At 36.8% G+C, this 14,898-nt stretch overlaps 2 protein-coding genes across 3 annotated transcripts in view; both read left to right on the top strand.

Annotated features, from left to right (window-relative positions):
• Positions 1-2,970: 2,970 nt before the first annotated feature.
• LOC145786611 (uncharacterized) lies at positions 2,971-7,404 on the top strand. Its single transcript, XM_082598298.1, has 5 exons — positions 2,971-3,099; positions 3,520-3,716; positions 5,649-5,779; positions 6,382-6,514; positions 6,893-7,404. The coding sequence occupies exons 1-4, from the start codon at positions 3,033-3,035 to the stop codon at positions 6,485-6,487; spliced, it is 501 nt and encodes a 166-aa protein (XP_082454424.1). The 5' UTR covers positions 2,971-3,032; the 3' UTR covers positions 6,488-6,514; positions 6,893-7,404.
• Positions 7,405-12,264: 4,860 nt separating this feature from the next.
• The window catches only part of LOC145786601 (receptor-type tyrosine-protein phosphatase epsilon-like), a 28,447-nt gene continuing 25,813 nt past the window's right edge, over positions 12,265-14,898 (top strand). For both annotated transcript variants that reach the window (XR_014291303.1, XM_082598285.1), the window contains exon 1: positions 12,265-12,399. Coding sequence is in view for 1 of the 2 variants with exons in the window: in XM_082598285.1 (XP_082454411.1) it covers positions 12,297-12,399 (103 nt within the window). In the remaining variant the exon portion in view is untranslated. The remainder of the gene's footprint in view (positions 12,400-14,898) is intronic.

Raw genomic sequence — 14,898 nt, 5'->3', positions numbered from 1 at the left:
TTTTTTTCTTTAAATTAATTTTTGCGGTGAACAAAAGCTTTTCAAAAAAAGTAAGGTTACGGTTAATGGGTTTGGGTTAATTCTTAATCAATTTGGAAAATCTTACTTTTAGAGTGACCAGAATCAATTTCTTTTCTCAACTTTTTTAAACTTGGCTTGACTAGGTATGTCTCCAGGCTTCTTTTTTTTTCAAGTTTAATGCTTAGATTTGGACCTGGAGGGCGAAAATTGGCTGCTGACTTTGAGAACCGCGCAAAAAAAGTGAATCGGTAAAAGCAGTTAACGCGCGCGGTAACCATAGTAATGGCTACAGTTACAGAAATATGCAAATGAGACAGAAAGCTCGGAGGAAAAAAATTTTGTGGCCGGGGGGGAGAGGCATGCTTGTTTAGGAGCCCACTCATTTTTGTCTGTTTAATATTTTTTGACAGCTTAAAAAAGAAGAGAGCTGCTACAGAAGCTCAATATAATCAATGGCTCAAAAGCCTTAAATCATGCAAGGCCGTATTTAATGCTTCCTGAACTTTAGGCTGGGTGGCCACATTCCTCTTGGAGCCTACAAATATTTAGTTTGTGCAGCGTTTTTGGGCTTGTAATATGTAATTTTTTCTTCCATTTTGCAATTGTTTTTTGATCGCTTTGTTCGCTCAACCACATTTAATTTACCTAATTGGTGATATTGGGCATGTATAGTTTTAGAAGTGGATTAAGGTAGTAAGAAGTTTTTGTATCCGGCAAAAACTCACAACATAATGTAATATTTCGAAGTAAACACTGCTCACTGTAATAGCCTTAGTTAATTAACAAATAAATTGATAAATTTCAGTGTTGATGTAAGTAAGCTATCAAGAGAAATGTGCCGAGAAAACAGTGAAGACACTTCAGATAGACTTTCGAAGTTCTAGCCAGTATGATTTTACGAGAAATACTGCTTCCTTGTCAAGTAAAATCAGAAGACAAGAGAGGAGCTAGGTTTTGTGTCACAAACACTAAAAGATAATCTTACCGGACTAGATGGCACTCTTACGCTGTTTAGGAAAACTATAAACTTCGTCTGACGTTTAGCTTTCGACCAACCTGGCATGGGCTACCCTTACATAGGAGCAGATGTTCTTGCCGGTCCAGCTCTAGTCGTTGAAGCACAGAAATTCTCACTCGATTAGTTAAGATGGCAACCCAAAAGTAGTGGTAAGGTAAAGGTAAGTCCCATACTTGAATCCAAGCATCGAGAGATGAGAAGATAACTAGATAAGGTTCCCATTATACTAAGAGTAGAATGGCCAGTTTCCTTTTCTCGATCGCCTTTCCTTCAGGAACTACGCCCACCCAATTTATGACACCCTGGGAAGAAGTGAGCGGTGTTTTTCAGTAGTTGGCCTATAATGTCGTAAACACAAAGAAGATTTGACTTTAGTTGCTGTGCAATGCTGCATGGACTATGTCAATACTAAACTTGTAATTTTGTTTTATATCATTATTGATGTGCGAAGTCTGAACAATTGTAACCGGTCTCGACATTTCAGAACCGAACAAAATTTGAAAGTCTCAGTCCAGCACAACACATAATTCCTCGTTAGTTTGGAAACTAGTTGGTTTGGTTTTGAATGTTAATCTTCGGACTGGCAAAGCCTTGATAGGTTATTCCTGGTAGTTTTGCATACTTGTAGAGGCTCTTTGACGCAGGACCGGTTACAGAGATCGGCAGAGTGAAGTTTTCCGATTGTTGAAGTTTTTTGTTGCCAGGGAATTATTCCATTCACTAGGTGCGGATGAATGGAGAGCAATCTTGAATTGCGTTGCTCAAGCGCATACCCCGAGAGTCGAACCAGCGCCGCGTGGTCTTGACCTGGGCGCGTAACAACTGAGCTAACTGTTATTTTCTACAGCAGTAATATGTGCAAAATGACTTACTCTTGCTCATCCACACAGGACAAAACAAAGTATGTAGCTAATACTTATTTAGTGTTTTAATTTCAAATTACAACGTAACTTGGGTTTAGTCGTGGGTTTTAGTTGCTGAAGGAAATATTTTGCCACAGATGATGCAGACGTTATGACGAATCTTATTGCTTAAGCTTCAGTTTTCATCATTTAATAGAACAATATGTCCAAATAAGGAAATTGCAGCACTTGTCTGACAAGATGGTTGCACAGTAATCTGCACACGTTATTTTCCGCGTAGGATAAAGATATCTGAATAGCTGTTTCACTTTCAAAGGAAGATCATAAGATAGTTTGGCCAGTCATCGGCAGGTCATTCAGTCTTTGCCAGGTTAGCCTATCGTCTTCAATTAAGTTTATTTATGAATCGTAAAAACAATAAACAAAGAACAATAACCTGAGTTTAGCTGTTTATAATGCGATGTATGCTGTTATGCTTTGCATTAACTTAAGTAAGACAAAGCAATAAAAGACATAGCTTCACTTTTGAATGACCTGTAAATGAAGTTCATATGAAACGTTGTTTTCAAAATAACATTCTGCGATCAACACAGAACAGGTGTCATTACTGAGATGTTTGAAAAAGAAAGATATAAGCAAATTCGTTTCTTAATTACGCCCATATAACTATACACCATCCAGATCATGAATGAATCAGCTTTCGTTTATTTTTATAAAAATGGCTCTATATTGGAGAACCAGAATTTGAATATGCATAACATATTCTATAGCACATTATAATAAAGCATAAGAAACGTTGCATGCTACGAAATGAAAAAATGCATTGATGGACAATGTGTTTGCAATCACTAATCAAACTTAATGTTTGAGAAGAGAAGAAAGAAAGTAATTTTGTTATGTCCGGGCGTGATGTTAGAATATGTTCACGATCATTTAAATCTGTCACTTTCAATTTTTAATATTTTTGTGTTTTAAAACGTAAAAAAATGTAATGCCGAATAAAACATTTCCTCCCAATGTTTTTTTCTGTCTTTTGATATTTGTTGAAGTAAAAATTGCAAATTAAATTGAAAACTTCACAAATGTAGAAAGCGAAACTACTAGAAGCGAAATTCGATCTGTTGCATGAAATGAAAACAATAAGGACAATAAAGTTGTTGATCTTCCTTCTACATTTGCGAGCAATAACAGGACAAGGTAAGCACTGAAGCACCAACTAACCTTGTGTGACGTATTAGCATGTTAGGTTGAAGCTTTTATTGCTTTATTTTGTTATAATTTTGTTTCAAACTTTACTATACTAATTAAGTAGGATACTGTAACTAAATCAATTAAACACCAGGGCTGATAGTAATAGACTTTTAGTAAGATGTGAAGTCGATTCTAAAAAAATTACGGAGTTTTAACATTACAATATTTGAAGTAATTGCCATGGCATTATTTTGTAGTTGAAGTTGCTTCTCCAACTAAATCAATGCGTTTCATTTAAAATAAAAATTCTTCAAACACAAACTCTAACTAAAAATTGAAAATTTTTCTGATTAAAAAGTATTATCTATTAGATTGTATGAAGGTAGTAACATTCGATTTGTACTCATAATATTTTTTTCTTTTCAGCCAAGTTTCGTCTTCCTCCATCGTCATCAGGATCATGTGAATATTATATCCGATCAAATTTCCCCTCCTTTGTAGTTACTTACGATGTTGCAAGCCAGGATTGCGTGAGGCTCAATTCCAGCTTAGCAATGATAAAAAATCACACACAGCAGGATGAGTTTAACGATTTGTTGATCGAAGAGTATGGTAAAAGTCTGGTAAGCAGAACGTTGTAATAATTACAAGTAGCTAGTAATATTATAGTAAATTGTTTAAGCATACAGTGATATACATTTGGAGAGTTGATTGGCGTTACAAAACTTTTGTGTTAACTTACATTTGTGTATATATGCATTTAGGTTTTGTATCGCATTTGCGTGCACAATACAAAGATATTGCAAACCAAGTTAGCTCTTCGCATTCAGGCTATATTGCCTGGTTGGTAAAGATTTAAATTTAGTGACCTTGTCAAGGCACAATCATTTATGATATATCAGTTTTTGTTCTTTTTCTAGCAAATAGAAAATATTTTATAGAGTTCATCGTCTCCAACATTGCATTTACGAGGTAACAATTAGTTTAGCATTATGATGTAAGAGTTGTAATTGGCAATTAAAGGCGGTAATTGACAATTGTTTTGAAAATTTCAAACATGAACAGTTTAGTGACATTGTTGAGAACATATTCGAAGCATTAGTTTGCTTGTTAAAGGGCCAGACAAGTCCATTTTCAAATGCAAATTGAGAGTTGAAATACATAAAGGGGATATTCAAAAACACGTTGCACTTGTTTTTATGAAAAAATACTCATTTTTTCTCACGCAATCTTAAAACAAAGTTTTGGTTTTGCGATTCAAACACACACCGCTTCAACTGTTGTCGAAATAAAACATTTGCTTACGTGACGTCATAACCAGAGTTTCGCAAAACCATTTTGCTGGTTTAAGATGTGCTATGCGGCTGTAGATTAGGTTAGAGGCGTTTGCAGCAGTAGATAAGAATATCACAAGTAACAATTTTAGCTCAGATTTAATTTATTGTAGCCTTGATACTAGCTTACATCATTTTTTGCACATTTACACTAGGCCTTGCACTTCAGGAAACAAGCAAATGCCAGTATTTTCCTTCAGTGCTACAGTATGGTTTTGATGGGATTTTAATAACAAGAGGTTTAGAGTTAGACAGTCAAGGGTTGTAGGGGTTTAAATTTATTTATTTTTCATGTTTAGTCATGTTTGTGTGCACAACAGGCCTATCAGACAGGCTAAACTAGTATGCCTAGGTCCTCAGTATACATGCTTTCCCAGTGCTATACTGACATTGTACATAAATAGATTAAGCTAAACCTGTTACAGTTTTGTACTCATCATGACAAGTCGATGTGTTGTATATGACTGTTCAGTGTTCATCTGGTGGTTCTTCTGTCGATAAAATTTCTTTGTTCAAATTTCCAAAAAGCATACAAGAAAATTGAAATGGGACAAGTTTGTAAACACCACAAGAGTATGGCCAGGAGCAACAGAGACCAGCATAATAATGTCGACTCCATTTCAAGGAAACAGATTTTCAAAATCTTCTTCAATTTAACATGGGACTTGCCACACAGCTTAAATTAAACCGCAATGCATGCCCTTCAATTTTTTCAAAAAAATTTATTTCAACAACTCTGCACCCTTTGGAGTCAAGGTCCAGTGGGGAGACAACTCCACAACAAAATTCCAATCCATCCATACGACCGACTGTCAGGAAACGTCAAGTTCTTGAAGTAATTTTGAGTTAACAATTATGTTACTACATGTTTGTTATAAAGTACCGTACAGTACATAAGTTGGGGAATGGGGAGTAGTGTACCATCCTTGAGAAATTGTTTTTCATATAATTTAGAATATCTTCCGGCTAAGCCTATTACATTTTTGTTGCTGCCTGCTGGTATAGCGATTCCTAGCTAGCCTACATGTAATTTTAAAATGACCCATCTATAACTCACCAAGTGTATTAGGCTACCATAACAAACACAAGTCCTTCACAAACTGGTGTTTATTTCATTTACTGGCTAGCACTGTATGCAACGGTAATGTAACAGTGCATAAATGTGAGTTTTTTTTATTACTGTCATTGTGCTGTTTTGTAATGTGCTTCTTCTGTTCATAGTTGTCCTGGTATTCTGAAGGGTTATGCCAAACAGAAATCGTTATTTGTAATGCCGCAACACAATACGACATATCGGATTTTCGTGTTTGTTTGTCAAAAGGATGCCATGAAGCCAAGGAGTGTGGCGAAAAGTAAGAAATTTTAACTCTATAACAAACTAACATATGAAATAACGGGTGGCGATGATGTCGTCCCTCGTCGATGTTGTCCCCTCATACATCATACATTGCTTGCTGCTTTTGACGTAAATGACGACTATAACAGAAAGTCATGCTGCCAAAATGAGTTTCATTTCTAAAACTGCTTGTGTCTTGGTTGGTTGGTTTTGAATCTTTATCCTCGGACAGGCAAAGCCTTGATTGGTTATTCCTGGTAGTTTCGCATACTTGTAGAGGCTTTTGACACAGGGCCGGTTATCGAGATTGGCAGAGTTGAAGTTTTCCGATTGTTGAAGTGTTGTTGCCAGGGAATTATTCCACTCACTACGTGCGGCTGAATGGAGAGCAGTCCTGAAAGTGCGTTGCTCATGCGCACACCCCGAGAGTCGAACTTGCGCCGCGTGATCTTGAGCCGGGCGCGTAACCACTGAGCTAATGGGGCAGAGTGGGAAGGCCTATTATTGGTCAACATTTTTGTTATGGATTTGTTATAATGGATGTAATGAACACACCTACAGACAAGTTTTTATTGGCTTGTGAGTGCAAACATCACTTTGATCTGCATTTCTTTATAGACAACTTGTAACTGCTATTCATTCCAACGAGAATAGCAGCAGGTCTACCGCTGGGTTTCGGTTAGCTATCCGAAAGCAAAGCATAAGGAAGGAGGCTATTCTCTAAAAACGATCAAAGAAAACCCCACTTACCGTAAGTTATCTACACAGCATAATTTTGTGAAATTAACAATATTCCAAAACTGCTACTTTATAATACCATGTGTAGTTGTAGTATGTGATTACCCAGTCAGCAAAATCAGTCATTTTTACATTGATTCAACGTTTTGCAGACGTTGAATCAAAGTAAAAATGACGATTTGACGCAAATTTTGTCATTTTTATTATTCATTGATTTGACGCAAAATCCGTCATTTTTACATTGATTCAACGTCTGCAAAACGTTGATTCAATGTAAAAAGGACTGATTTTGCTGACTGGGTAAGCATGTGCGGCAAAGTGAAATGTGTGCAGCAATCATTGTGACTATCATACATTTTTATTGATTTAAAATGCATTATCTTTTTTAAAGATCATGTCAAGAGCCTCTTGAAGATTGCATTGTGCGAAAGGGAAACATTGGCAGAACACCGAGAAGAATGGGGGAGCATACCTGTTCCCATGCATTTGTGATCAGACGTTTGCATCCAGATGTTTCTGATGCAATTGCATCTTATTTTTCACGGTTTTCTAACCAAAACCCGTCTTAAATGATGTAGCAATACCTAAAAATGGGCAATCATGTTGCATTAAAACACGAAGATTGGCTTCCTTGTCTTCCCGTCCACTTAATCTAAATCTTCAACCACCGGGTGTGAGCCTGGATACGACAAACAAAACAAAAAAATATTCATGTAACCAAAAGTTGTTTTTAAATACGCTATTGGCACATTGTCTACAGACAGTTTGTTCGGTGGATCTGAGGTTACCTTGGTCATTCAATCCGTGTGCCTCTGCCGTCATGCGTTGTTTCGGTCATTAGGTCGAAATTTTCAAGTGAAGATAGAAAATATGTTAGATTTAAATATCCTGATTTGAAATAAAAGGAAGTCACAATTCAAAGTCTGCTTCAAGAAAAGCTTTGCCGTGTGCATAGAGAGAGATTTTGTACTTGTACAGTAAAGTATACCTATCAGAGTTCTTTAGAAAATGTTCCTAGTTCTTTATAAACTAATATGGTGCTTGCCTGAAGCTAGTTGCTTTCGGTGTTCATTTTATCAACTACTAAGCTGCTTAAAATCGACATAAATAGTTCATTGCATTTGCTGGAAACGACACCATAAGCGATCTCTTACTTTGCATTTCAAATGCATCTTGCGTAAACATATGAGCAGCTTGTACCGTTATGACGTCACGTCCGATTATCGCACGGTTCAGTGAGCACACGTCGCTCTGAAACTATGGGCTAACAGAAACGGCCCTACAAAGGAAACGCAATGAAATTAAGGGAAAATTTCAACGACAACCACTAATTATACATGTCTAGAGCACTTACAAACAAAAAAATCGAAAAGTATGGTTTGGGGTTTACTGCCCCTTTAACATACCTGTTAACTTTTTATCATTGGTTTTGGCTCTCGAATTTCTGTTGCATACTGAAAATAACCATATATGGTTCTTACTGATATCTTGAAAACTTGAGAAGATAGAGAAAATATGACTTCAGATTTGAGATTAGCTGCCAAAATTCAGCCAAAAACACTTATTTTCATGTTCTGTATCAAATTTTGTTTTTGTAGACCAGTGTAGGGAGAAAAGTGTAACGCATGTGAATCCGCAAGAAGGCGGCTTGACGTGGCCAGTGCTTGTAAAGGTCATGTCTGAGTTTGTTTCAGTGCCCATCGTCAAGATGTGAAGATGGCTATGTATCTAGGGTGGTGGAATGGGGCGTATTTGTTGCTGGACAAGTTACTCGGCTAACTAGACACGTGCTGGTAATGCTGTTTGTTTGTTGAGCAATTTAGGCTTCTTCTCAGGGCGAGGACTAACGTTGAAAGCGTCTTGAATAAAAATCTACTGCTGGTTTTTCGAAGGAGTCTTACTTGTTGTCCAAACGCAATTCACTCAGCCCGTTGGGTAGCGGGCTTATCTCCCTACACCGTGAGCAGAGTGGTCAGCGGTTGCGAACGATTTTGGGAAAGCACCCAAACCAACTCTTTTGCTGAGTGTCAAATAGAAATGTAGTTTAGTACCATTAGCAAACAGTTTTTGGTGTGGCCAAATGGGGAATCAAACCCACATCTTCCGACGCTGAGAGGAGCAATCAAACCACTACACAATTGTGCAGGTTGTGATGCTGTATCCCAAGTCGATGTGTTGGAAGATGAAATTGCCAGTACAGAGACGAGGGTGGGTGAGATGGCCATCCGCGAGAGCGTTATATCCAGGGCCGGAGCGTCCATTAGGAGAACTAGGCGGCCGCCTAGGGTGCAGCCTTCAAGGGGCGCAAAACCCTTTTCTTGCGATTTTTCTTAAATAAAGATGTCTTTGTGTTTCGAGTATTGTCGTATACGAACTGCAGACCTATACTTTACAACAGCAATTTTCAACCGGTGTTCCTTGAAAGATTGTCAGATGTTCTACAAAAAATTTATTAGTTTGACTAATGTTGCATGGAACACAGGGCGAAAATCACAACAGCATCGAGTTTGTCTTTCTGTAGTTCATGCCCCAAAATCAACTTTGTGCTCATACAAATCGGTCCAGATGTCGCACTGAGAAAAAACTGAAAGTGATTGAATGACTGTTGTGTCTTTTATTTCATTGCGTTATTATAAAGTTTTGTTTGGTGTTCCACAAGATTATTTTGATACATAAAGTGTTCGTGGCTCAAAAAAGGTTGAAAAACATTTACAAGGTGATAAATGAGAAAGTTGCTCTGATACATCAAAACCGCAGATTTTATGAGCTCATCTGGAAATAGGAACTTGCATTGCAAAGCCGTCGCAAGAACCTGACATTGTTGCAACTTTTAGAAAAAGTTAGTAGGCTGCAATCAAGCAGACACATTGATACCGATGAGTTGAGCTGTGAACTAACAGCAATAACTAAAAAATTCCCAAAACCTATGACACCTGAATGTGCGATCGTTTTTGGTCGAATAAAAGCTTTCAGACAATATAGGCTACCAAATGCTCCATAGATTTGCATATTCCACTGACGCTTCCAATATCCGCGGCAAGCTCTGAGCGAAGCTTTTCAAAGCTGAACCTCAACAAAACGATTGTAGCCTTTACGCTCTACAGTGGTTCAGCATTGGCTTGTCTGGTCAGAAAATAGCAGATAGTTGATCCAGGACACTGGTCCAAATGTAATCACTGGACCATCCATGTCAACACTAGTAGCTACGATATACATCGAGCCTGACAATGCTTTCGCGCTCAATATGTCAAAATTGGTAAAGTTACTTGTAAATGGCAAATTAGCATGAAATGTGATGTTTTGACGTAACTTAAACTATATGTTAATGTTAGTTAGTTAATTATCAACATTGCGTAAGTTTTGACTATCATTTAATTTTGAACTGCTTATACTTACCAATGTAAAATAATTTAACCAACTCCAATTTGGGTTACAGAAACCAAAATAAATTATAACTGTCATTGTTCACTTCATGCAGTGAAATGATGAGCTAATGGGGGTGCAGAAATTGAACCTTGCCTAGGGTGCAGAATAGCTTTGTGTCGGCCCTTGTTATATCATATTTCAACAACCTCTTGTGGAAAAGATTATTTCTGTACAGAAAACTAAATCACTCGTTTTGTAAATCTCTGAAAATGTAACTATATGAATTTGTTGCAGCAACATTTATTTTTCATCGGTGGTGAGTGGGGAGCTAACGGAATACCTAAATGGATCGACAACACTTTGATACCAACGACTACAAACAACCATCAATACCCTCGATGGAGATCAGACTTGCCGAAACGAACAACGAGCACTAGCAAAGTGGTTTTGACGACATTTGTGACCCAAGGACCACCAAATTATGATAAAGTTTTATATTTTCTAAACTACAATCAAAACGTCAATGGATACGCATGTGAAAAACTAGGTAAAATTCTCCTGTTGGTTACAACTGAAACGTAACGATCAATGCCGGATTTGTCATTAGACTATAAAGGCTGAAGCCTAAGGCCTCAAGATTTATTTATTGATTATTTTATAGCTCATTTCTTGTGTGTTATGTGTTTTAAACCAGACTACTAAATGAGAAAGTATATGGATCTATGTGAGTTATGTGAATACTATTGATGTTATTAAGTAGCTTACATGTAGTTTGTAGTATTATTTATCATGTTATGTAATAGCATTTTTTATACAGGCAATATAAAATTTGTTAGTTCAACATTTCTTTAAGGAACATAACATTAACAGTAAAGTAACTTAGAATTATATTGTTCCTGTTTTGAAGCAAGATATTACAAAAGGTTTACAATGTAATAATGAGCTTTGGTTATCTTCAAATGGTTAATTCACTTAGGTGCATATTTCTTCATGACTAATTCACTCTGGTATGGGTGGTTGTTTGTGTGAAATACTCGTCTCTATGGCTGTTAAGATCGGGGCCTCTAAAGGAAAATTGCCTAGGGCATTTCTTTTTCTGAATCCGGCCCTGCTGGTAACGATAGTCGATATCTTTTCTGACTTGTAAAAATGTAAACCGTTGTTTGGAAAAGAGGTAAACCTATCTCATGTCATGCTTTGGCTTTGTTATTGCGTCATGGTGCATCAAACTGAGATAGTACGTCGGTTATTGGCAAAAGTCGTATAATTTTAAATAAAAACAATTTGATAGTTAACAAAAGTGTAATGTAAGTGCATTGTTACATGACATGGCCCTATAACACAGTTTTAAAGCTACGTTTTGTTGACATTGAGTGAATTGTATTTTCACTCATCTTGGATAATACGTTTGTAAAAAAGAAATAACCAAACACTAACTTTATAATTCCCTGCATCAGTTTCAGGGAAGCCATGTGACAGCTCACCTTGTGAAAACAATGGCCAATGCAACGATGTCGGTTGTTCGTATTATTGTTCTTGCAAAGAAGGCTACAGAGGTCGTCATTGCAAATTGTGTGAGTAAAATTCTTTGAAGCAGAACGTCTTATTAAATTGCAATCTCATATTTGTCAAGTCTTTACTATGTTTGCTTCATTCCGGAGTGAACAATTGGAAACAAACTTTTACGAAAAAATTTATTTTTTGAACTTTAGCAAAAAATATAGAAGTTTAATAGAAGCTTGTGCGTTTTATGGCATATTTTTACTGAACTATTAAAAAAAAAGTTATGCCATGAAAGTATTAATCTGCTACTTTTGTGCAAGCAATAAAAATCGCAGAATTTTCTACCTTCTTAACATTAAACATGACTTTGTGAATTTATAAAGTAATTATTAACACACTGAATACGAAAGTGTGCTAGCTCGTCATTCATGATGGTTGATTCACATTTTATACCCAACATTGCACGAACGATAATTAATGAATAGGTGATGTTTCCGGTAAATACTTGCGTAGAAAGGGTGCCAGAAAATGAATATAAAATATGAATTGGCTGCAGTGAAAACGAGCATAGAGACGTTTTAGCAACGTTAGAGCAACCAACTAGATGATATAAATTATTATGATTGGTTAGATTTCAATAACTCACTACAAAGTTGAACCGTCACTATGCATATTGAAAATAATGCATTGGTGCAATTGCGATTGCAGTTCCACCTCGTCTAGCTGATGCTGAACCTCCATCAGATGTCTTCAGCAACAGTTTTGTCTTGGCTTGTAAAGTAGAGGGATACCCAATACCGACAGTAACTTGGAAGAGTACAAACATTAAATTTAACCAATCTGATGAGATAATATCAAATTCAACCGACTCTCCATTCTCTCTTGAAACTTTTACGACTGGAAATGTTGTTGAAGCAAAATTAAAGATGGTGGATGGGGAAGTGTGTCTTGGAAGACGCAACATTTCATGCTGGGCAAGCAGTGACATGAATAAAGAAAAGAGAATGCATTCATTCACAGTGAACAATGGTAAGGTATTAGATGTTAAAGTACACAATGAAATACATAAATGCAATAGAATTTAAGAAATGCATTTAACAGATATGAAAAAAGGCCCTCAATTTATTGCTGTTGAAATAGACTTCGCTCGAGAGTTGTTAATTTTAAGATATTTGGCTGATTTGTAGGTTGTTTGCATTTCTCAATCAAGTGCAACCATCTGGTGTAAAATTAAAAAGCAACTCGATCTTGTGTCCAAGACTTATTCTGAATCTCAAGGATGTATGAGTTTGCATGATCTTCTATGTTGTATTCTCAAAAAAAGACATTTAATTAATATTGTCTGTTTACTTAGTCGACAGGCATACCCGAAAAGTGCCCTATACAAGGTGTGTCGCAAGGTCCTGAATTTTAGGGGTGTTATAATGTATAGGCTATAAGTTACATTTGAACAGTGGCGGCTAGTGGGCTCCTGAATTGGGGGGGCTGCAAGGCAGCATATCCAAGAATTGTTGGAGGGCGATATCAGGCGAACCTTGCGGGCGTGTCGCCGAAGGCGACACCCACGGCGGGGGGTCTGGGGGGCCTCCCCCAGAAAATTTTTTACAATTACATTTAATTTGGTGCATTTTGAGAGCATTTTCAAAAGAAATTTGGGAGTGGAATAACAGTCAAAAATGCTGCTGTAGAGCTTGAAAAATACTAATATTTCAAATTTTTATATTCAAAATCAGTGCTAAATACAAATCAAACTATGTTCTATGCACTTCGTCGTTTTCTCAATAGTTCGCTCAGTTTGTTGTCTGCAAATATTTATTGTCGATCGCCGGCATCGGACACGATTGTCCACATACGATCCACACAAAAAAATACACAGAAACAAAAGACAAACAGAAGTACATTCACAGGAATGACGCTGAAGTAAGCAATAAATTTATTAATCAATCGTCCATTTCAGATCATGCGATCCATATCACACAAATTAAACATGCGAAACAAAAATCAATATTCAAAATGAAATATCATACTTAATCTGTTCAAACACCCAACTATAAAAAGAAATTTAAACTTTATCAATCGATGAATGTTGATATCACTGCTGTGCCATAGCAGCCATCAAGGCTAGGTAACGGCATAGCCTACATAGTGGTATTATAATGAAGGAGGTAGTTTGAGTTACGATAGCAGTCATACCTTATCAGGGAATCAACAATAGAGTTTGACGATGATTCACATTACCCAACAAAAAAAAGGCCCTTTTCCGTTGTAATGCATCAAATGTTATATGACATACAATGTTACACAAGACTTGATGTTCACGTAGCCTACGCTATAATGTTTGGGCAAATGGTGAATAACTCTAAATGCATTATTGAATGCAACACGCAAGCGATTAATTCACGTTGGTGATAATTTTCCCATGGTGACATGCATACATTGGGGTACAATATGAACGGAAGAGAACATTTTTAACTTCACTGGAGCTCTTGTAAAATTTTAATTTATTGGTAAAACAGTATAATGATCGTACTTGTCGGTTTATATCCTTGCCATCACACATTGCCGTGTCAAGAAATACACCCAAGTATCTGACGCTATCTACAGATTTGATTTGACTTCCGTTGAGCCGTGAAATTGGATTTAAATTTAACTTTAAGTGATTAGTTAGAAAATACATAGCAAACGACTTTTTGCAGTTAAAAACGATCTCATTACAAAGTACATAATCTTCGCACACACACAGTATATTGCAGTATACATGTAGTATAACCGTAGCTACATCTTTTTTGGAGCACCCTGCATGTATGCACCCACTGCTCCAGAACTAAAAATGCTTGGAAGTTAACATTTTTTATTCTTTCCTACAAAAATTATCTTTTGCCAGCTGAAGCCAGCTAGCAACCCTGCATGTATCACAATACAGAAGGACAAAGACAAGGGAAGGGAAAAGGTGGCAAGTTTACGAAGGGAAAAGGTGGCAAAACCTTAATGGTTTAAGACGTGCATGAAAGGATCTAATATTGCGGTATATGCATCGATAAATATAGTTATGCACGGCCACCAAACCTGACACTTTAAAACAAGTAGATGAATTAGTTAAGAATCAGTCGCCTTCTCATTCCAGAAACAATTGGAGCGCCAATTCTTAAAGCAATGAGAACACGACTGAACCTAACATTACAAAAACAAACAAATACACACACACATATTGTAATTATAACCATTGATCTCGCTCAAGCCATAGGTGCCACATTTACTCTTTGCTACACATTACTGAGCATCACATATAAACGACAGCGGACCTTTATTTATAGATGAATTCCATTCGGCGACTTTTTGCCATGGCAAAATGGTCAATTACCCTCTCGTTGAAATCTTTGGTTTCAGTTATTTCAACAGGCTTCCCATGACTTTCATACCGTTGTACAATCACCATCTGTGTCTTCTCTGAGATGTCAGTAGTTTCATCACACATGATTGCTACAAATTCAGACTGTGATATTTCTTCTTTAATTTTGCTTTTGCAAA

The sequence above is a fragment of the Aplidium turbinatum genome, chromosome 17 (genome assembly GCF_918807975.1).
Source record: "Aplidium turbinatum chromosome 17, kaAplTurb1.1, whole genome shotgun sequence".
Lineage (NCBI taxonomy): Eukaryota > Metazoa > Chordata > Ascidiacea > Aplousobranchia > Polyclinidae > Aplidium > Aplidium turbinatum.
The sequence above is the reverse complement of the archived record's forward strand: the minus strand, read 5'-3'. Positions and strand labels throughout refer to the sequence as shown.

What these genes read in the sequence shown, in the direction of transcription:
- LOC145786611 (XM_082598298.1), top strand. Translation starts at nt 3,033, where the DNA reads ATGAAAACAATAAGGACAATAAAGTTGTTGATCTTCCTTCTACATTTG. An exon ending in GCGAGCAATAACAGGACAAG is followed by an intron (nt 3,100 to 3,519) that starts GTAAGCACTGAA and finishes TTTTCTTTTCAG; the next exon opens with CCAAGTTTCGTCTTCCTCCA. An exon ending in AAGAGTATGGTAAAAGTCTG is followed by an intron (nt 3,717 to 5,648) that starts GTAAGCAGAACG and finishes TTCTGTTCATAG; the next exon opens with TTGTCCTGGTATTCTGAAGG.